The sequence below is a fragment of the Delphinus delphis genome, chromosome 18 (genome assembly GCF_949987515.2).
Source record: "Delphinus delphis chromosome 18, mDelDel1.2, whole genome shotgun sequence".
NCBI lineage: Eukaryota > Metazoa > Chordata > Mammalia > Artiodactyla > Delphinidae > Delphinus > Delphinus delphis.
Window position 1 is genome coordinate 13,035,303 of NC_082700.1, and position 21,644 is coordinate 13,056,946.

The 21,644-nt window shown below is 32.9% G+C and overlaps 1 protein-coding gene across 8 annotated transcripts in view; it reads right to left on the reverse strand.

The window, feature by feature from the left end:
* POSTN (periostin) overlaps nt 1-21,644 on the reverse strand; it is a 34,369-nt gene that overhangs the window by 4,214 nt on the left and 8,511 nt on the right. The window contains exons 5-21 of one of the 8 annotated variants that reach the window (XM_059996056.1): nt 20,846-21,010; nt 19,765-19,911; nt 19,099-19,240; nt 17,724-17,936; nt 16,610-16,744; nt 15,305-15,453; nt 13,601-13,737; nt 12,896-13,026; nt 12,264-12,394; nt 12,055-12,157; nt 11,879-11,946; nt 11,108-11,153; nt 8,086-8,166; nt 4,929-5,018; nt 4,163-4,252; nt 3,056-3,133; nt 2,591-2,674 (exon numbers count right to left, since the gene is read on the reverse strand). In XM_059996056.1, coding sequence (XP_059852039.1) covers nt 2,591-2,674; nt 3,056-3,133; nt 4,163-4,252; nt 4,929-5,018; nt 8,086-8,166; nt 11,108-11,153; nt 11,879-11,946; nt 12,055-12,157; nt 12,264-12,394; nt 12,896-13,026; nt 13,601-13,737; nt 15,305-15,453; nt 16,610-16,744; nt 17,724-17,936; nt 19,099-19,240; nt 19,765-19,911; nt 20,846-21,010 — 1,990 coding nt within the window. The remainder of the gene's footprint in view (nt 1-2,590; nt 2,675-3,055; nt 3,134-4,162; nt 4,253-4,928; nt 5,019-8,085; nt 8,167-11,107; nt 11,154-11,878; nt 11,947-12,054; nt 12,158-12,263; nt 12,395-12,895; nt 13,027-13,600; nt 13,738-15,304; nt 15,454-16,609; nt 16,745-17,723; nt 17,937-19,098; nt 19,241-19,764; nt 19,912-20,845; nt 21,011-21,644) is intronic. The other 7 variants (XM_059996059.1, XM_059996057.1, XM_059996058.1 and 4 more) reach the window with 7 other exon arrangements.

Genomic DNA, 21,644 nt, shown 5'->3' on the forward strand with positions numbered 1-21,644 from the left:
CTTTGGAAATTTAGAGTGTAAAATATTACTTTGTTGACCATGTTAACGTTAATTGACCGTAATCCTGATAGTAGCTAACATCACTGAGAGTTGATATGCGCTGAACATTATTCCAAGTGCTTTTCACATATTGATTCATTTATATGTAGGTAACATTACTATCCCCACTTTTCAGATTAAGAAAGCAAGGCAGGAAAGCATCAATTTATAATACAAGTTAGTTCAAGTTGGAACCCAGATTGGAAGCCAGACCTACAACCTGATCCTATGTTCTCTACAGAAGCCATAAATCTTTACATGTTATACAGGCAGATTTGTCAAAACCTTCCCAGATAACTTCTTGTTGTTGTTCCTTTCTCCATAGCCTACTACTTTGCTGTTCTCCTTTAATTACTTTAGTAGTTTCAGTAAATGTAGTTCTATCTAAGACAAGAGTGAAAAACTCAACACATTTTATGAGAAGAAGTTTTAGTTAAGGGGTCTGAAGTGTTTCAATGACAGATCATATTGGTACCAAACTGACCACTTAGCCATGTTAATAAGAATGACCTAAATGATTGAGGAATACACTCAGTTCATCAAAATGTACCATATGTACCACAATATGAGTAGTTCAGATAGAAAACTCCAAGCTTTGAGATGAAGACCACATTTACCTATAGATCAATTATCAATACTCTGAAAGAAAAAAAAAAGCCAATCTTGCATGACATAATCTTTATTTACACCAGCTTCTTTGTAAATTGGTGTCTCTTGGGATCTAGACAAGAGATACTTGTTATTCAGTGTTGACCCAATGGTTTTACAGGGCTGGAAGAAAGAAAACTAGCATGTCCACTTAGTGTCCAGATATTAGTAACTATACTGCTTATATTGTCTTTCTTATGAGAAAAAAAAAACCCTTGGAAATGTTTTGATAAAAACTTATGTTGTGACATTGACAAAACCAGCGCATTATGAATATGTGGAGAAACCAAATACTGGGAACTAAAGGAATCAGCCTTTGGGATGAACATAAACTAGAGTTAAAGAAGGATTCCATTAACAAAAATTAGAGTATCTTATTCTTGTAACAGGTATTATCTTCTCTTGGCTGAAGTTAGTCTTCAGCACTTAGTTCGTCGTTTATAATGGACTTGTTAATGGGGGCTTATTGAAGGAGAGGAAAACATACTTACCGAAGTTTAAGCCTAAATAAATTAAAGCAATATATACAAGTGCAGTTACTAATTGGTTCATTCTCTACAAAGCACTGCCATTCTACAAAGCCGCTTACTATGGCAAGGACTGAAAAAAAAAAAGAATTCAACTTAATTTTCATGTCTTCACCTCTTCCCTCAAATCCCTACCTTTTTCTAGTACAGTGTTAAGCATTTAGGGGTAGATGAGTAAATTCTGTATTAGATCTCACAGGAAACTGGTTCTATTGTGGCTTTGGGAGTGTCACATATTCCCTGGAGTCTGAAAGGAAATCTTGTATTTTTCAGACACAAATTTTTCTATTGAGGGGAAATTTAATCATTGGTTCAATAAAAATTATTTATTTTTACTATCACTGAACAGTATCAATACTATGTAAGAGATTCTACCTATATAAAAGTAAAGAATAAAACAATAATTGCCAAAAATATACATGGTCCCAAGAGAATTTACAACTTCTTGGACATAGTACTACAATTTTTTTAAATTTTAAGGATAAAACCCATTGGGACCATACTTTGGATAAACTTCAATTTAGTGTTTCTCAATTCACAGTATATTTCAAAGAGCATATTTGATTTTTTAAAATAATTTAAATACTTGTTTCTCTAAAACAATTTCTTACCTTACATTCTTTTATTGTTAAGAAAATGAACTGGAAATTAATTTATTCAAATACCAATTACCCAAATTATACTTTATTAACATTTACTATTTCTTTGAGTAATTACCATTGAGAGTTTGTGTAAGATTTTGAATTCTTTTTTTTCTTCTTTCCTTTTAAAAGTAGGTCCTTTTAACGCCATAGGCAGAGAACATTCCATATTTTAAATATTAAAATTAATTTCATATGCAAAATAATTTACAGCTCCAGGTATAGATTATGACTCAAACTGTTAGAAGAAACAGATAACCCATTCCCAAGTATGTAGTTTTGGAAAATAAAAATACTAAATGCAATTTTTTTGCTAGATCTATGCACTTAAAAAATTCATAAACATGCCTCTTATTATTGTTGTGGGCGCAGTGAATACATTTTTTAAAATATAAAAAGTATTTCAATTTGGGCTTCTTTAAATAACTACCAATTTTTAAAGTATACCCCTTTCACATACAAAAATATCTTTACAGTTGTCTGTATCAAAGCAAAAAAATATTCACTGCTCCCCATTGAACTTTTTAAAGACTGTTTAAACTAGTAATTCTTTCTTTATAATGCTTACTATAACCACCATTGACCCAATCAGTCTGTTAAGACAGACATGATGTTGTCTTTTTTAACCTAACTAAAAAAAAAACAAAATAAAACCTGAATGCTCAGTCTTTAAAAAGTTGAAAATCTCAGTTATCAGAACCTGTTAAGTGGGTTAGTTGTTTCCCTTTTACTAACCTCCCTGAAGCAGTCTTTTAATTTCTTCATCTTCAAATAAATGACCATCACCACCTTCAATGAATTTGGTGACCTTGGTGACCTCTGAGAGGATACATGTTTATAGCAGAAATTGGTTTATGTAATAAAAAGGCAGGAGACGTGATGTGATATATAATGGCATCTGCCCAACAATGAATTCCAGACCAACACTTGGTTCTTTCTTGGTTTTTAGTGTTACTTTTTGATAAACCAATTTTCTTACAAAGTTGTTGAACACTGTATAGCAAATATAGAACAAAACAATCAATATGACTGTCATTTGAGTTTCATTCCCTATCTTTGGACTTTTTTCTTGTGTTGGTATGGAACTAGAACAAAGGAATGAGATAGAGTAGAAAGTGTAAGAGGCTTCAAAGATTATTTTAGACTTTGACATAGATAGCTTAAAGAAATCCACATTCTTATTCTTCTAGACATACTGACCTTCTTGCAACAATTTCTTCAGAGTTTCGTCTGCTTCTCCACCACTAGTTGAAATTCTAGTGTATTTTATTTCAGGACCTAAGGGAAAGACAAAAAAATAATAATAATAAGGAACTGAAACAAGGCTGGGCAAACTTCCTCTGTAAGGGTCACATAGAAAGTAATTTAGACCTTATGGGTCTTGTGGTCTGTGTTGCAGCTATTTAACTTTGTCCTTTAGAGTGCAAATAGCCATACACACTGTATAAATGAATGGTCACACTATGTTCCAATAAAACTTTATTTACATAAATAGGTTGGCATGGGCCATATTTGCTGACTGCTTGTTTAAACATGGACTGCCAGGGAATTCCCAAAGACTTAAAAAATAGCTGAATTCAGAATTTTAGACTAATTCACTGATGGGAGACTGATACAGAGGTTTACTGAAATTATTGATCAGTTGTTCTATACAAGCTTGCATATTATTTTGGTGTGTAGATGTGTATGTGTAAACCTTAAGATTAAAGGAAAATCGAAGGAGGGAATGGTTTTTTTCTAGGATTTAGTAACTCATTAATAAATAGCAAAGTGAAGATAGTGTATTATATGATACACATGCATATTCATAATACAAACACAGGCTTATAGATTTGTCCCAAAATTTCCAATTCAGAGGAAAACATAGATTACATATTTAGGATTAGTATTATTTCTACCAAAAAAGAAATAAAATGACTTCAGTAACCGCTAAGAAAATGACTTAGTTTCTTTAATGATTCTTATAGAGATATTTTAGGATTAAATGGTTTGCCCTTTATAATCCAGGCATAGTTCATATACAGAGTTAAAAATTACCTGTAAGATCTGCTTAGTAGAGAACTGTAATCCCAATCTAAACTTTTCTAAGAAGATTTTACAATAACTACATTTTTCAAGTGAGTTGGATTATCCCTTCTATCACTCACAGGTGATTTTTATCATCAAGGATGATGTATTGATATTTTATCAGGATAGTTTCTTTTACAGTGTTTCATGTACACATGCCAGTTATTTTTTTGTTATTCATTTTCATTATTTTTGATCAATATGAGATTCAGGATCACATTTGTTTAAAAAAAACATTACCTGTAATGATTCGTTCTTCTCTTGTCTCTTTTTCAGTTATTTCCACAGGCACTCCATCAATGATTTTGGTGTATTTTTTAATAATTGGCTCTGAAATAGGGGAAGAAAATGCATTTGATTTATCCCCTTATGGCATCTAAATGGCCATAAGCTAGACATTTTAATGATTAAATGTATTTCTCACAACAATGCCATTTAGAATTCAATCATAATAATTTGGGGGACGTATCTCAAATAAATTCATATAACAGAGGTCTAAAAGGTAGTGGTTATGTCCTGAATCTTGGGTAAGGGAGAGAGCCAACTAGCAAGCTAACACTCCATGTCATATTTGTCTCTTGACTGTGGAATGAGTGTTCAGGGAGGGTCCAGGGAATTATACATCATTAGAATGGGAATCTTATAAGTCCTAGCAATGACTTATTAGTCAGTCTTATAGAATGGCCACTCTTTCTTCTAAGTACAATATGTTCTTTTGTATTGACATGATTGTTTTCATTATATTTCATAATCATCCTTGCATATGCAGAGTAATGACAGTTTTGTTGGAACTGGTGAGTTAATGGTTAAATCAATTCCAACTATATCCATTAAAAGGTAAACTATGTTTTAATTGATCGGCTAATAAGAATCTGTAACTGAGAAAAGTTTTCCCACAATTTATATAAAACAAAAGTCCAAGAGAAAACCTCAGATATTCAATATATTTAAACCAACACTGTTTGAAAATGTTCACAGTAGGCTACAGGAAACACAGAGAACGCACCTCCGTGGATCACTTCAGTTACTGTTTCACCTTCTTTAATCAGCCTGAATTCAGGTTCACCTTCAATTTTGACCTTTGTTATTGTGGGTCCTAAGGCATTGTTTTAGGAGACAAATTATCATGTTAATGTAGTCCTTTAAATTTACCAGAACAGGAAATTTATTTCAACATTTGGTGTTGCTCACATTTCAAAGTGGTTTCAGGCTTTATGAAATCGGTTTTAAACAGTTCCCATTGTCCTCAAATTAAACAGTATTTATGAGAACAAATAACTCAATCTATTGGTGTGCTACTAAAATAACTTCCATCTGCTTTAGCATTTAAACTGATGTTTAATTGATCCATTTATTCATAGTTGTAAAGTATGATCATGCAAAATATTATATGTGACTATACATTGTGAATCATACAGTATGAACAAATTTGAGTGGCTCTAATGATAAGTAGTGTAGATCTTACTTTACCATACTGATATTGTCTATTACTTTCTTTTCTTGTTAAATTTTTAATTTAATTTTTAATCAGTCAATATCTTACATTTTTTATCTAATGGGCATAAGACTGAACATCAAAAAAGCCCAACTTTATGCCTACCTTTAAAATACGAAATTCAGGTTTTATGAGAAAATAGATTTGAGTACTTACCTTCTATATGTGAATGATGCATATATTTACTAATAAATAGTTAAACAGTCCTTCAAATGCAAAAGTTAAGTGTTGCATTTGACTTGCAAAATGATTTTGCTCCCAGAGAAAATCATTTTGAATGTTAGAAAGCAGATTACTACATTAGTTAATCAAGACTGTTTCTTAGAGAAGTTCAGTACATTTAACTCATACTGTGACACCCTTCAACAGTTGAATATAACTATATTTGCTTATCTTTGAGAGGGTTTATTTGTTTGTTCAGAAATTGTCAATGTACACCATTACCCAGAATTATATAGTCTAGGACAATCTAAAATAATGAAAACAAGAGTACAGTTCATTCAAACAGTAAGTATTTCGCACCATAATATTTGATCTATGTGGTCAAGGGACACTGAGTATCAAAACGTAAGCCCAAGTTTTAAGGAAACTTCAAAAGGAAAGAACAGCTAAGGAGTTTAAGAACAGGAAATGAGTTAATAAAATATCCCAATAGACATTTCTTTAGAAGAGCCTCAACTGGAATTTCAGAAACATCGTCTATCCTTAAATTCTATGAAGGCAGGGATTTACTACCAAAAAAAACTTTTTTTCATATTTATTCCTGGCGGGCACCTACGAGAGTACCCGGCACCATACGTGCTCAATATGTATTCAGTTGATTTATTCTTACTTCTAAAATTTGGTTAGGTACCGTTTATAAGAAACATCTTAAAATTGTGTCTTGGGGTCTAATTTATTTAGTAAGAATTCAAGAGTTATCGATGAATCAGCAAAAGTTCAAACAGTGAGAAGGAAATGCCAATAGTAATTCTAGAACTGAACAATTGTAAATGGCTGCCAAAATAAGTATTTGTCTCCCTCATTATATTGCACAAAGTAAAACTTCCAAATTGTTTAACTGGAGAGTTGTTAATGCATAGGTGACTTGACCCCATTTTTCATCTTAGTTCCCTTCATAGGAAAAACTCAAGTAGAGCTGATGCTTCATTGTGTTCCTAATTGAAGAAAAGTAATACAATAGAATCCTGCTCACAAAGATTGGGAAGATAAATGGGTTGAATGAAGAAGCTTGAAAGAAAAGAGAAGAATCTTTGAAAATAAAAATAGTACATGTGAATGATTTTTACTATAGAAGCTGTGTACAAGTGATTATACAAAATTTTAGGGAATCTGATTTTTAAAAAAGAGTACAAGAATCTAAACATCAAGGATCATTTTATCATTTTTCATTAAAATGATCAAGAAACATTTTCTCAACAAAAATTTCTGAGATTTAACTTCTTAAATCATCAAATTCTCTTCATCACTATATAAGAGCAATCAAATACTCAAATGACAATAGGTATAGTATGTTTTTTAAAAAAAGCACAGATTCCAAATACCTCAATTTTAAGTCTCAAGAATGTATAAAAATATAGATAACTCACTAGCTAGGAAATACACTTTTACATACATACTTCCAATGTCTAAGGTTTAAGTAATGACACACTTTTCGAGGAATCAAAAGTATTCAAGAAGTTGCCATCTTAATTCGTAAAATGAGAATACCCAAATCAAAGATAATTACAATAATAGTTTTCTTGAGATTCAATTGAGGATATCATCTATTCCTTTTTTGGAAGACTGTTTCTATTCTTCTTACAGAATAATGAAGAAAACCTGGTCTTTCTTCTGTGGCCAGTCACCACATTAAGATTCTTAGACATGGAAATAATTCTTAAGTTCCGATCCTTTGGGAGTAATTAAAATATGTGAAATGAAGGGGGCATCAGAGATGTTGGAGTTGGCTAACATACACAGTAGGGGGAGAGAGAAAAGTAACTTTATTTAATGCTCTAGTCTGAAACATCAGGAGATAAGTATATATGTAAGTATATGTGTCTATTTAATGTGTTATATATGTATACATATAAGAATATATAATGTATATTATATATAGACACACATTCAGGGCTGGAATTAAGGATTCTAAGGTTTGACTCAACTGCACCAACTACTTATTTCCTCTGTTTCTGGTGGTTTAATTAAAAAATATATCATGTGTGGATATACATTTTAAAAGCTTTCTTCAGTATACAGCTTCTGTGCTCTCTTAGGTTGTTGAATCAAAAATGCCTGCACTTTTTGGAACACCTCGCAACAGTATAAAAGAGATTTATGTGGGGAGACTGGAAACAAAACTATAAAGAGTATACTCTCTAAAAGAGTCTAGGTGCAGGAAAAATAGCTTAGGATTTATTTGTATGGTGAGTTATCTGGGTACTAGTGCTAATGCAATGGTAAATTAAGTTCAAATGAAATCAAATACAAGCAAATGTACTGAAAGTACATTTCATGCACCATCTACTCTGCTAAATAACTTACATTCCGCATTCTGCTGTTAAATGAGCATGCCATTGATATAGAAATATTTAGCATGTTAGTTTCAAAAAGAATGTAGATACATTCATAGAAATCAGTCTATTATATGGATTTTTAAGGAACCATGTATAACATTGATTTTTACCTTCCGTTTTGATAATAGGCTGAAGACTGCCTTCAATCACTTTAATTTTTGGTTCCACAACTTTGGTTATAATTTTAGTTGCTGAAAGTATAGAAAGTGGAACATAAATGATGTTTACATAAAAACAACCTGAACAAAATTCTCTCTCTTTTTTTGGTCTTTGTTTGGGTACTGAGGTATCAGATGTGGTAATATGTTCAGGAAGTCAGATACAGGAAATATTCCTGGTAATTATCTAGTATCTTCTCATGTCCAGATGATGAACTCTGAAGTCCAGTGACTTGGATTTGTTCCAGTGAAATACATACTTGCTAAGTAAGGAATTCTATCTAGAAATCTATCATTTTGAACTGCACCACTAAAGCTCTTTACCTTCTTTTGTACTTCTTGAAAATATTGGCTGCGTAGCAACAAAGACAAATAAACATGATTAATTTCATGCAATTCATAATATCTTAAATTGCATTGTTGGATTCTTTCTCAATTAGAAGAAGACATTGAAAGAAAAAGACTCAAAATATTTTTCATGCATTTGATAACAGTGATACAGAAAGGAAAATACAAAAATAGTTCAGAATACTTAAATGTAAAAATGGATTCCAGCCAGCCAGACATGAGCTCTATGCAACAAATATGATATGATCATGTATTTAATTATTTAAGTTACAGGCTAAATTGGCTTTAATTTTCAGCTTTATCATCATCATTTTTATACTGAAAGCTATGTATTTTGAATGTATGTCATCCATCCAGCTGAAATAATAATAATGTGCAAAATATATTTCAGATAACAGCCAACTATGTGGTTGGCTTTTGGTTGTATAGATTAACTGGAAGTGTGCCTCTGGAGCCAGATACCAGAGCTACTACTGGCTCTTTATCATTTCTGATTAGAGCCTTAAAAGATGGATTCATTAGATAAAGCACTAAAGCTATCTGTGCAATCATAACAGACTGTGTTGAAGCATTAGAGGTGAGATATTAGCACAGTCTGGATTTCTGTCACATTCTCAGTTCAGGTTTCTGAGATGTTTATGTGTGTCAACTCTTTGAATTCATATGGATTCTAGAGCTTAATTGTGACTGTGTCTCAGTTATTTCAGATTTTACATATTGAGATCTCAAATTATGAAACTAAAATATGTCAAATCTTTGTGTCCAATTACTGATTCCACAGGTGGCCTGGCCACAGAGGAACCTTTCCAGGAAGGTCAAATTCACAGAGGTCTCAGCTGCTACTATCAGAATGGGTTAATTACTTTTAGCTTAAATTTTTACTTCATGTTAAGGAACTTGAAGTTTAGAATGTTTATTGGGGTCCTAGTTTTGTTTCAGTCTTGCTTTTCTGAAGACTTAAATAGTTTTGACAGATCACGGGTTGAGGATTAAATACTGATTTTCTTCCTCTCCATCTCAAATGTCATATATTTGACAACACATACTAAAGAGCATTTTCCCCCCTTACAATTTAAAATGTATGGTATTTGGGGGACAAGAATAATACATAGTAAGAAAATTAAAATTTTAGAGACAAGTCAATAAAGGAACATGAAAATGGAATCTTTGGTTTAATTAGTCTCAACCTCTGTTTGAACTATGCTTTCAAGTAACTGCATACACGGAGAAGAGCTAAAGAAATATTCCACATCAGCATGTAAATCTCAGAGCTCTTTCAAGAGCTGAGTAGGTAGGTAAGATTCATTAGACTTGCATAATTTCACAAACTGTAGCTTGTTCTCTGTGAGAACAATTTAAGTAGAGGAAAATAAAGGAGTTATAATATTTTGGCTCAATGTAAGCAAAATATTGCATTGACATATAAAAGGTAGTGGGCCTCTCATGGATAAAGTAGAAAAGGTAAAGAAATGTAGTGCAGATATACGTTTTTAGTGGAGGAAGATGACATAGCATTTCTGATGAATAGAGCCCATAAGCATTCTTTCATTTTTTATAAAATATATCTTTAATAAGATTGTATACTTCCATACTGGAATTTAAACCGTGTTGAATTATAAGTATTCCAACTAAGTCATTGAAACAGCGCTGAGCTGGCCTGATACTAGGATTGTTTATGTTATTATTACATAATTAAGATCAGTAAGAACAGCAGACCTTTTGTTTTGCTCCTTACATCATCTTTACTCCTTTTCCATATCTAGTGTAAATGTTAAGGAAAATTTTCTTAATTAAATAACAGGATGCTCATGGTATAAAATAGAATAATTCTTGCCAAGATAAATGTGGGAATTGAAGCAATGCTTTAGCTACTGATGCATTTTGAGTGTTGAATTGTAGAGTCAAAACAAAATGGAAAGAATTTCTGCTTTGAAAGCTGCAACGGAAGAGAGGAAAAAAGACAAAGGAGGAAAAAGCCACACTGAATAAGAAATACTATGAGTTACATTTATGAAAATGAAATACCTTTGCTATTGTTAAGAAGTAGAGGTTTAATTTTGATAATCTGGTAGAGTCAGGAATAAAAGAACCTTGGAATCTAGAAACTCTAGGTTTATCACCTGACAATTTTTTTGTTCCTTCATCCAGTTTTGAATGGGGAAGAGTTTCTGAACCACCAGCCCATAAATATTAGACTTCTCTGACAGCCTGCCCTTAGATGGCTGAGGTCTTGAGAGTGGAATGAGCTACAAATCTTTCAGCAATGTTATTTCTGTGTCCACATATTTGAATTTTCAGATAGCTCTCAAGTGCCTTTTAGCTAGCTCTCCTCTTTGTATGTTTGTGTCTTTTTTCTCCTGCGTCTTTGCAATGCTAGCAATTATATCTATATCAAGCTAGCAGATGAATGAGGAAGTGGTTCATTGGAGTTGAAGGGTGTAGTCAAGGCTGAGAGGTCTCATCCAGACCTCAAGCCCTGTTTCAAGTGACATGAGATTTGCCATTGTTTGGAATTCTAAATACCAGATTATCAATCATCTCAGTAAACACAAAGAAAATTCTTGGGTTTTCTTTTTTTTTTTACATCTTGCCACTTATATGTGACAAATATTCACTATGTACTTACTGTAGACAGTTATGGGGATTTCTTTGAAGGTGCTACCACGAACAAACTGAAAATAAACGTTATATTTAGTAACATGAAATGTAGTAGTTGTATTAACAAAATCTTGGCACCATGATTTTTAATTTTCACTGAAGTAAAGACAGTGAAGCTATCATTATATTTAGTAAAAATGAAGGCTTCATATAAATCATCTTCCAATTTCCTGCTGTTGGGCAACATGGCATAAAATGGTTGGATTTGTTACTCAGAGTTTTAAAAATTATAGAATAGCGAATCCCAAATTAAAAGTTCATTAAATAATACTCCCTATGTTGTCTGGTGCTTTAACCCTACCAATATTCAACCCAATATTTATCCTAGAATATTCCTTTACCTTTAACTATTGTGATTGGTGACAACTTCTTATAAGCAAATATTTTATCTTTCCCTTATATTCTGTAGCAAAAATATTTGATAATAGAAAAATTATAGTTTCTTATCTACATGTCTTATCTTCCCTGCTGGACTGTAAACTTTTTGAATAAAGGGCCATATCTGATTCAACTTAATATTTCTCATAATACTTAACATTCTGCTTGGCCCCAAGTAGCTTTTATTAAATCCTCCTTAAACAAAACCATGAAGAAATGATGCCAGTGTACCATTATAATCAACAAAGAGCAATGCAGTCCCAGTGTACATCTACTTATTAATGTATACATTTCTAGTTTCTTATGTTAAACCTGCAATGTCTGTTCAACACATTAGAAACACATGCAATAACATCTGTACCTTAATTTGGATGTATTTGATCAGTTTATTAAGTATTTCCAGCAGCTGATCATTTCCAACAGGTGTGTCTGTGAAGAGGAATATTAAATGAATATTGTAAGAATGGATGAAATAAAAATCTAGGTTTCTATTGAAAAAGAGTTATGTTTTCATTATTCAGTTCAATAATTACCAACCTGCTGGATAGAGGAGTTTATCTACAACATGAATGACACCATTTGTTGTCATGATGTCAGATTCTTTTGATTTCAATTCATTTACCAGAAGTGTATCATTAACCTATTAAAACAGGGGATAATTTCAATGGGAAATTTAATGAAATATGAACATTAGGATAATTGAATAATAGATTAACACTCTCATAGATTCATACTAGAGAACTTACTCCTTTCAGAAAGATTTTGCTTCCTTGCGTGGTCTTTAAAATGTTAGTAACACCAGGTTCAAATCCCTTTCCAATGAAAACTCCTGGTGTCAGGTGATAAAGGATGATGTTTTGAAGAGCATTTTTGTTCCCTAGGGGGAAAAATATATATTTATTTAATAACATGTTATATATTTTGACATTTTGATATTATGAGGATGAAGGAGAAAAATATTTCTTTGTCTTTATTTTTTCCACACTGTAATTTCTCATAATATCATTGTTCTCTCAATGTGATATCAATGCTATGTCAAAACATGCAGTCCCTTCAATAAGTTCAATCAAAATATTATCCAACTTACTGGGAGAAAAAAGTCAAATTATTTTTGAAATTGTGACTATTTCTTTCTTTGTCACCTAGTTGTGTGCCCTTTAATAGAGACAACATAAGTGAACATCTAGTCCAACAACATTACGGTAAGCAGTATGAGTGACCCTCTAATTATTCCAAATGAAATTAAAGGAGACGAAGGCTAGCCATGAATAGGAAAGAGGGGACACTTTGGTGGCTGATATCTGGGCAGGAACGCTTGAGGAAGAAATGAGATCCTGAAATCAAGGGGCAAATATATCTGGTGTTCACTTCTACTCACGAATAAGAATTTCCTTTTCGTTGTTAGTCATTCCCTTAAAGGCATCGTTGGTTGGCACAAACAAGGTCCAATCTCCAGGCTGTGTCAGGAGCTCTTTCAAGTCTGCAGCTTCAAGTAGGCTGAGGAAGATGCTAAGCAGGAAGGACATATGGACATATGTTTATTTTATTAGATTTAATCTAGGTAAGCCTACCCACCATGCATGAAATAGAGTAGAATCCCTATACGTGGAAGCATGAGAAATTGGTTCATATGTTTTCATATGTTTCAAATGCAATTTACTGTTAAAGGTTTATCATGGGGAAATTATTTAAATATACATATGATTCTTAAATTTCCTAAACTCTGTTTTCCCCCTATAATCTTGGTGAGGTCACACTTTATTTAATATTCTGCAAAATAGTCTTTGCTAGAATATACTATCAGTTTTTAAAAACTTAATTATAAAAAAATTTGCAAGAAGTAGTTCAGTCTATTAGGTTGATTTTTGTTTGTTTTTTACTCACCAAGTCATATTATGCTGCACCAGGAAGAAAAATATTGTTAAGAACATATCTTAATTTTAAAAACATTTGTATAGACTTTCTATTCTAAATTCTGTTCTCAGCAGTAGTGAATACCGAATGGATTTTGGAATACTTACCGTGAAACAAAACTATGCCAAAAGCTCTTATTCTCTTGTGGAAGTGAAACTAGTAAGCTTACCTGAAGCGCTTATCTTGTTTCAGTTTTTCATGGAGGGATTTCTCTGCTGGTTTGATGATCTCTTGGAATATGTGAATGGCACCATTTCTTCCTTGCTTGCTTCCTCTCACCATGCATGAATTTTCAATGCAGACAGCCTAGCAAAGAAATAAAGATACAGTTGTCCATTTCCTTACTTGAAATTCCCTACGTAAAAGAAGCTACATAATTGAATTTCTGGATGGGCTCTTCTAAGAGGTCACCTGACTTCTAATGCGAGAAAAAAGTTTCTCTCCTCTGTTTTTAAGGTCTTGTACACTCTGACCTCACTTTTCCTATTCAACTAGGTCTTCCACTACTAAGCAAGCTACCCTATGTGTGGGGCAGGTAGTTTTGTCAGTGAATTTAAAAACTCCATATAATTCCACTTCTACATTTCCTATCATTCCTCTCTAGGTTCTAATCATTCTTACAGACCCTCTTTTGTGAACTTTCACCCTTTAACTTTTTAAGACCCTCTTTAACCATAAAGTTTCGTGACTTTACTGCCTCTTCACAAATATTTAGTATATTATCTTGACTGTAAGACACTATCAATTTTAAGTCAAATTACTGATTAAGTTATAGCATTTCTGAACAATAATATTTATATATGTATCATTTAGAATGCGGCGCATTTTCTGCATCATTTAAAATGTGTGTCTTGGCCTTGTGGAACTATGGTGCACAGCACTGTGTGTCATGTTTAGTTCAAGGTAATGCTTGATCTCCTATGAGTTCTTTTTTTTTTTTTTTCCTATGAGTTCTTTTTAACTGTAGCTGCAAGGTTGCCTGGACAGAAACTGAACAGCACCACTAAGTAGCACTGTAATTCTGATAATAAATATTTTCTAGAAATTTTCCCTCAGATAAAGCACATTAGAACCACTTACTAGAAATCTTTATGTGCCTATAAAAGTTTATCCTGAAAGCCATTCAAAAGAGATTCGGTGGTTGGATGATGGTCATACATTAAAAGATCATCCTAAACATTGGACTCAATATAAAAATTACCTTGTAAACAGTAAAGTACGGTACTCTGTAAAGCAAAAGCTTATTTTAAATGAGTTTTAGTGATTTATGGAATTGAAATAATGCTTTAGAAAACGTTATTTATAATGAAACAAGTGCAAGTTATCAGAATTATTAATACACAGCACTTTTTGTATACTTTCCTCAAAGTCTTTTTAAACAAGCTATTCAGTTCCCTGATCTTCCTATAAATATTTACTATTAAGACCACATTAATAAAATTCTAAGGAACTTTTGTTACAAGAACAGTCTTTCGCAGATGTAGAGAATGGACTTGAGGACACGGGGAGGGCGAAGGGTAAGCTGGGACGAAGTGAGAGAGTAGCATGGACATATATACACTACCAAATGTAAAATAGATAGCTAGTGGGAAGCAGCTGCAGAGCACAGGGAGATCAGCTCAGTGTTTTGTGACCACCTAGAGGGGTGGGATAGGGAGGGTGGGAGGGAGACGCAAGAGGCAGGAAATATGGCGATATATGTATACGTATAGCTGATTCACTTTGTTATACAGCAGAAACTAATACAACATTGTAAAGGAATTATACTCTAATAAAGATGTTAAAAAAAAGAAAAAAGAACAGTCTTTGACAAGGGCACGTCATTTGACATTTAGGCCAGCATGGGTATTTTATCTCATTTGGATTCACTTACTGTGCGATACACGAAGACTCTGAGCTGTTTGCCGCCAATGGTCTCGAGCTTTTGTCCATTGTAAAGCTCATTAAGGCCAACTTTTACTTTCAATATGTGATTCTGCAGAATTAATTTAAGAAGACGCTGATCCATGCTCAGAGTATCATCTATAAGTAAATTCATTACAAAAGAGTGTTATTTTGTTTAGAAAGCAAAGTTTCTCCTGTAAGAGAAAATCATGAAAATGGGTAATCCCTACCACTATAGATCTTATGGATCCTACACATATATAGTATATGAGATGACTACATGCCAAAAGCTAAGAATTCTGTGCACAAATTAGAAATTCCATGAGCTATTTCATCAAATGACTACAATATGATTCCAAGCAGTCCAAACAATGGGCTTCATCTATGTGAGGGCCACATGGTTTTATGCGGTCACTGACAAAAGTTAAACTCTAAGCCTGGCCAAGATTTTCTCTGAGAATCTGATGTCCATTAGTCACATGAGAAACTACTGATGAATCATTTCTACATTTATTTTTATTTATGGAGAGAGAGTTGAAGCATGTAACCTCTTAAAGATGGGTTGATGTCAACATGTATGGATATTACTATTACGAAGAGAAAAAACAGCATTTCTAGGAATTTGAATTTTCTCGTTAATGATTTTCTATGTCACAACCTAGTATTTGGAAAAGCATTAAAAAAGGTGATACTTATTTAGTTTTTAATTGCTAAATTTTGCCTAACAATTTAAATATGTCTTTGTGAAGTCATTTTTTTCTGGAAAAAGTGTCAGGTTGTATTAATCTAAACACAGTCCTTGAATAGCAGCTACTAGGTCAAATACTTGTAATAACAGTTCACATCATAATATGGAAGTGTATCATTTTCTCTTGTTTGTATTTATTTATAATTTGATACCTTACATTCAAATTCTGAGTTGCAAAATGCACCTACGTATTCCTAAATATTATTATGTTGGTGTTTAAATAAACAAATCAGATTTATTTTTCTTAAGATCTGTTAATACATCCATTATGTATGCTGGAAATATGATCAGGTTCACAGAACAACTGAAGACTACTTACCACAAACTTTCACTTCCTGTAGGCTATTATCTATTATAATGAAATGTTTTGAAATGAAGGACATTTTAATAGACACTACATAGTGCTAATGCATTGTATGTGTAGCTGGTAAAGAAACTAATTAACACCTCACAAAATATCTATTATTTCTTAATGCAAACAATCATGGTGAAGAAACAATGTGTGTAGAGGAGGAAAGAGTAGGAATGACAGTGTCCAGTACATACCAGAAAATGCATTATTCACGGGTGCCAGCAAAGTGTATTCTCCATCTGGCCTCAGAGCAGATGCCAAGCCTAATTGGGCCACAAGGTCTGTGAAAGTGGTTTGCTGATTTCCAGCGAGCTCAATAACTTGTTTGGCTGTAACATAAACCATTACCATTCAAACAATGTCATCGTTGTTATTACCATAATCATGAAATTAGTAAATCAGTTCTTGGCTATTTTCCATAAGCTATTTGCTGTACTGGCAATGTGACATCCTGCCTTTCCTTAGTAAGAGAGTTCCAGCTTCCCTTTTTTGGGGTTGATGACCAAAGACTTTCAGAAGGACAATATCTTTCTGACTTCTTGCTTTGCAGTTTTCTTGGATTCTTTATTACTTGCCTCTTATCTCTCTGCTCTTGTGAGTGCCATAGGTCTTTCATTTATCCAAAAGTAACCATTTGGTTATATCTTCCCTTCTGTTTTCAAGAAAAGCTCTGGCACTGTGATAATCTTTATCAATATTAGGTATTAGAAGTAAGTCAGGCAGAGAAAGACAAATATCATATGATATCGCTTACATGTGGAATCTAAAAAAATGGTACAAATGAACCTATTTACAAAACAGAAATAGAGTCATAGATGTAGAAACCAAACTTACAGTTACCAAGGGGGAAGGGAGGAAGGGATAAATTGGGAGATTGGGATTGACATATACATACTACTATATATAAAATAGATAACTAATAAGAACCTACTGTATAGCACAGGGAACTCTATTCAATACTCTGTAATGACCTATATGGGATTAGAATCTAAAAATGAGTGGATATATGTACATGTATAACTGGTTCACTTTGCTATACAGCAGAAACTAACACAACATTTTAAATCAACTATATCCCAATAAAAATTCATTAAAAAAAAAAAAAAGAAACTCTGGAAAGCCAGAGGTCAATGCATGGAATGCCCATGACCACACAAGCTGCCTATTTAGTACTCAGCTCATTGTTAATTTTGTGTTTGTGCTTCATATGGCATTCCTTATACTGCACATTTATTTTCCATCTGCCTACTCTTAAGGCATCTAATTGGTAAACGATAGTAGGTAGAACAATATGAAACTGTTGCTCACCAGAATCAGGAATCAGGACCTGATCAATCAAATGGATAACACCATTATTTGTCACAATATCTTTTTTGTTCACCATTTTGATTCCATTTACTGTTATGCTGTCACCATCACATCCTATCTCAATTGTGTTTCCTTCCAGAGTCTCAAATACTGCTCCTCCCATGATAGCCTCGGAACACTGGAGGGTGTTTAAAATGTGGTACTTCAAGAGAGCTGGAGGACAAAGTACAAAGAGTAAGCTTTCAGATCAAGGAGAATAGCATTTGACCCTTAAAAGATGTGTTTCGCTGTGGAACTAAGTATTCCTAAGAAATATAATATATATAAGACCTAAGTATTGACCTAAGGTTTTAAAATTCTGTTTATGTTCTCAAAATGTTTTTTCCCTCAACTCTACAATAAAATTAGCTCAGCTCAGTAGGAAGTAAGAAGAAAAGAAGATCAGCTGCATGGAATTATTTGTGTAGTTCTAGAAAATGTGTTAGATCAAGTTCCCTCTATCATAAGAAAGGAATTTCCAATGGGAACAAAGAATAATTCCTCCTTTCAGAAGGCCTATAAAGTTATTTGCTAGTGATACCTGTTCCAAACACCCAAGCAGTATCTTACATCAGCTACCCATGACAGAACAGCTCTACAGGCATACTTCATTTCATTGAGCTTCACTATTTTGCACTTTGCAGATACTATGTTTTTTGTTTTTTTGGTTTTTTTTACAAATTGAAGGTTTGTGACAACCCTAAAGGCAACATCTAGAAAATAACCAAAATAAAGATGCTTTCTTGAAGGACTTCTGAAGGGATCTGTGCCTAAATTGTCTATATTTGCACCAAAATATCTCATCATAAATTGGTTAAGCCAATTTGGGGTAGGCTGAGTAAGCGAAATGTGCTAGTCACAATGTAAAATCTAGTTGAAACTAAAAAGGAGACTCGAAAGAAGCCAAGTTCTGTGTATCAATAGGTAATGGCCAAAGAGAACCATGCAATTTTCTCAACTCAACTTCAGTGTAAATTTAGAATTAAAAGCATTGAACAATATGTATACAGTATTAAAGTTTGATGATCTAATATTTCTTTTCAACACTTTCTAATTCTTTTTAATGTCTGCTACTTAGTTACTTGAAAGCAGTGCAGAAGAATGTGATCTTTAGGATACCCTGATTAATTATTTTAATTATTAAATTAATTATTGAATTACTTTGCCTACTCTTTCAAGGATTTTGTTTTTTAAGATTTTTATAGTCCACCTCAGAATAAAAGTTTTTCTTTGCCTTTGCTTATCAAAGGTGATAATGCTGGCAGGACTTGATCTCTTTTTCATTTCCTTTCTTGGAATTCTGGGAGACTTCTCCTAGAGAGAGACAGTTAAGTACCTTCTGAAGCCACTTTGTCTCCCATGATCCTTTCTAGAACCCCTCGTGGAAGTTTCTCAAAAGCTTCATTGGTGGGAGCAAAGAGTGTGAAGTGACCATCTCTTCCAAGGGACTCCAATATATCAGATGTGATGGCAGCTGCCTGAAACACAAATGTGCTTTTTAGAGGCTGGCACATTGCAAATCCAGAAGAAAATTACAATACACTCAGTCTGGGTGGACATGAGGGAGTTGATTATATAGAAAACTATAGAAGTTAGATATAACTCTTGTTAGATCTTTAAAATATTATCTTTTGATGCAAACAACCATGTCTTTTCAAACTTTCCTCAAACTGTATGTAAGATGGGGAATTCTGCCAATGCTTGTGTGACTGAACAATATACAGCAGTAAACGTAATAATTGATGAATTCATTCTAAATGCACTAAGTACACTACAGTCATGAAACTAATCATTCTTTATCTATCATGTCCACGTAAATATTATTATTTCATATAAGGAGATGATTTCTTCTGCGTAAAATGAAAACCTTTTCATTTCAAGAAATACATTGGTTATGTGTCTGCCAGATTTAATAGCTTTTTATAATTATTTTAGATTCTGACAGGGAAAGAGGAGGAATTTCAATGGTCCCAGACAATCTGCTATTACTTCTTGTACTTACTCTAAAAGATGAGAGGTCATCTTCTGCTTCAATAAAGTCCTGAATTGAGGTACCAATTTGTGTAAGGACACGGTCAATGACGTGCACAACACCATTTGTTGCAATCTGGTTCCCATGGATGATTCGAGCACAGTTAACAGTGACAACCTAATTATTTGAGAAAATCAAATTTTAGAAATCACAGCTATCTATTGACCACTGAGACTGCAAGCCCCCGTTTCCTATTTTTCATGATTACTGGTAAATGTAACATGAAAGAACTGACATTCTGAATGTAAATTCTGAGGGTGAAGACTTACATATTACTGTGTCCAAAAAAAAAAAAAAAAACCTAGGAAAAAATGCAACCAGTTGAGAACCCAAGTCCAGTTACACTTAACATACCTAGAAATGCAAGGCAAAAACATTTTTTTTGTTTAAATTATTGCTTTTATTCCTCTATTTCTTTCATAAAGATAGTCATACACTATTTCTAATGTAGGTCAATGAGTTACATAAAGAAGTCTAATTAGTCCTAAAAAAAAGTTCTGAGACAGAAACAAACAATTATTGCATAAATATGATCAGTTCTATTTCAATGATTTCCTAAATATTGAGTCCTCACTGACCCTTTATTTCCTGGAACTCTGACTGTTGAAAGAGCTCTATGACCCTGGTTGGACGTCTCCCACAAAGACTTTATTAAAACACACAAGGACCTAAATCAGTATAGTAGCCAGAGGGTGAATAAAAGAATACTCATTCTCTGATTTTTCTCTGATAAATTCTCTGACAAATACTTATTATTTTTTCTGATTATTAGTTTTTCAAACACATCAAATACTAAAATTTCCTTTTGTAGAACACCTAAGTCTACTATCAATGAACTATCAATTTAATTTCTTCCTTGCAATCACTCTTTAATAGAAATCACTCACTGAATTAGAAATTTACATGCTCTAGATGTAAGGAAAAGTCTTGATATGGCATTTACATTATATTCACTAACTTTTTATTATTTCTGGGAACCTTATATAAAAGGTATAGAAAAAAATTAAGGGCAATGTTATTGAGAAAGGTACTTTTTATTAATGAAACTTACCCCATTAGGATAATGGTTAATGGAGAGCCCCAAATTGTTATACATCGGATGAACAATCATGCCGTTTTTCAAGTCCTTGGTCAACATTCTCTTATTAATCATGTGGCTATGTAGAGCATTCAATAATTCAACATTTACGTTGCTCTCCAAACCTCTACGGATATCCTAGGAAAAATTGAAATGACAGAAGTTTATTTTATTATAGTTAATTATTTAAAATCTTATAATCACTCTGTTTCTACTCTCTTGTTATTTTCTCATTGAATTACCCAGACGGTCAAGCCAAATTGACATAAATAACTTAAAATTATACTATTTCAATTGATTAAGAAATTTTGTAAGTAGAGGTACTCAGTAAAGGGTTCCAGCTCTTACAGAGCACTTGGACATTTTTAGAGACAAAACAAAATTTTTAATAAATGTATTGATGAAGAGATGATCTTGCTGTAAAGGCTTAGGGAATATGAAATTATCAGATATTTAAAGTACTTTGAGTGGAAAACAAAATAAAAGTGGCATTATATTTGTGTACAACATCAGAGTTTTAATAACCGTTTTATGTTTATTCTATGACAAATTCAAGAATTCAACCATCCTGTACCTTTTAATTTATCCAATACCACACTAAAATACTGTACTTGGTGTTATGAGAAATACAATGATAAGTAAGGTGAAGTCTCGACCTTTGAGGTACTTATTCTATAGCAGCAGGCAAAAATAAACATAGTAAGATAAAGGACGGAAGGAGAAAAAAAATGCTTTCCAGATCAAATGAAGATGGCTGGCAATTCAGGTTTGG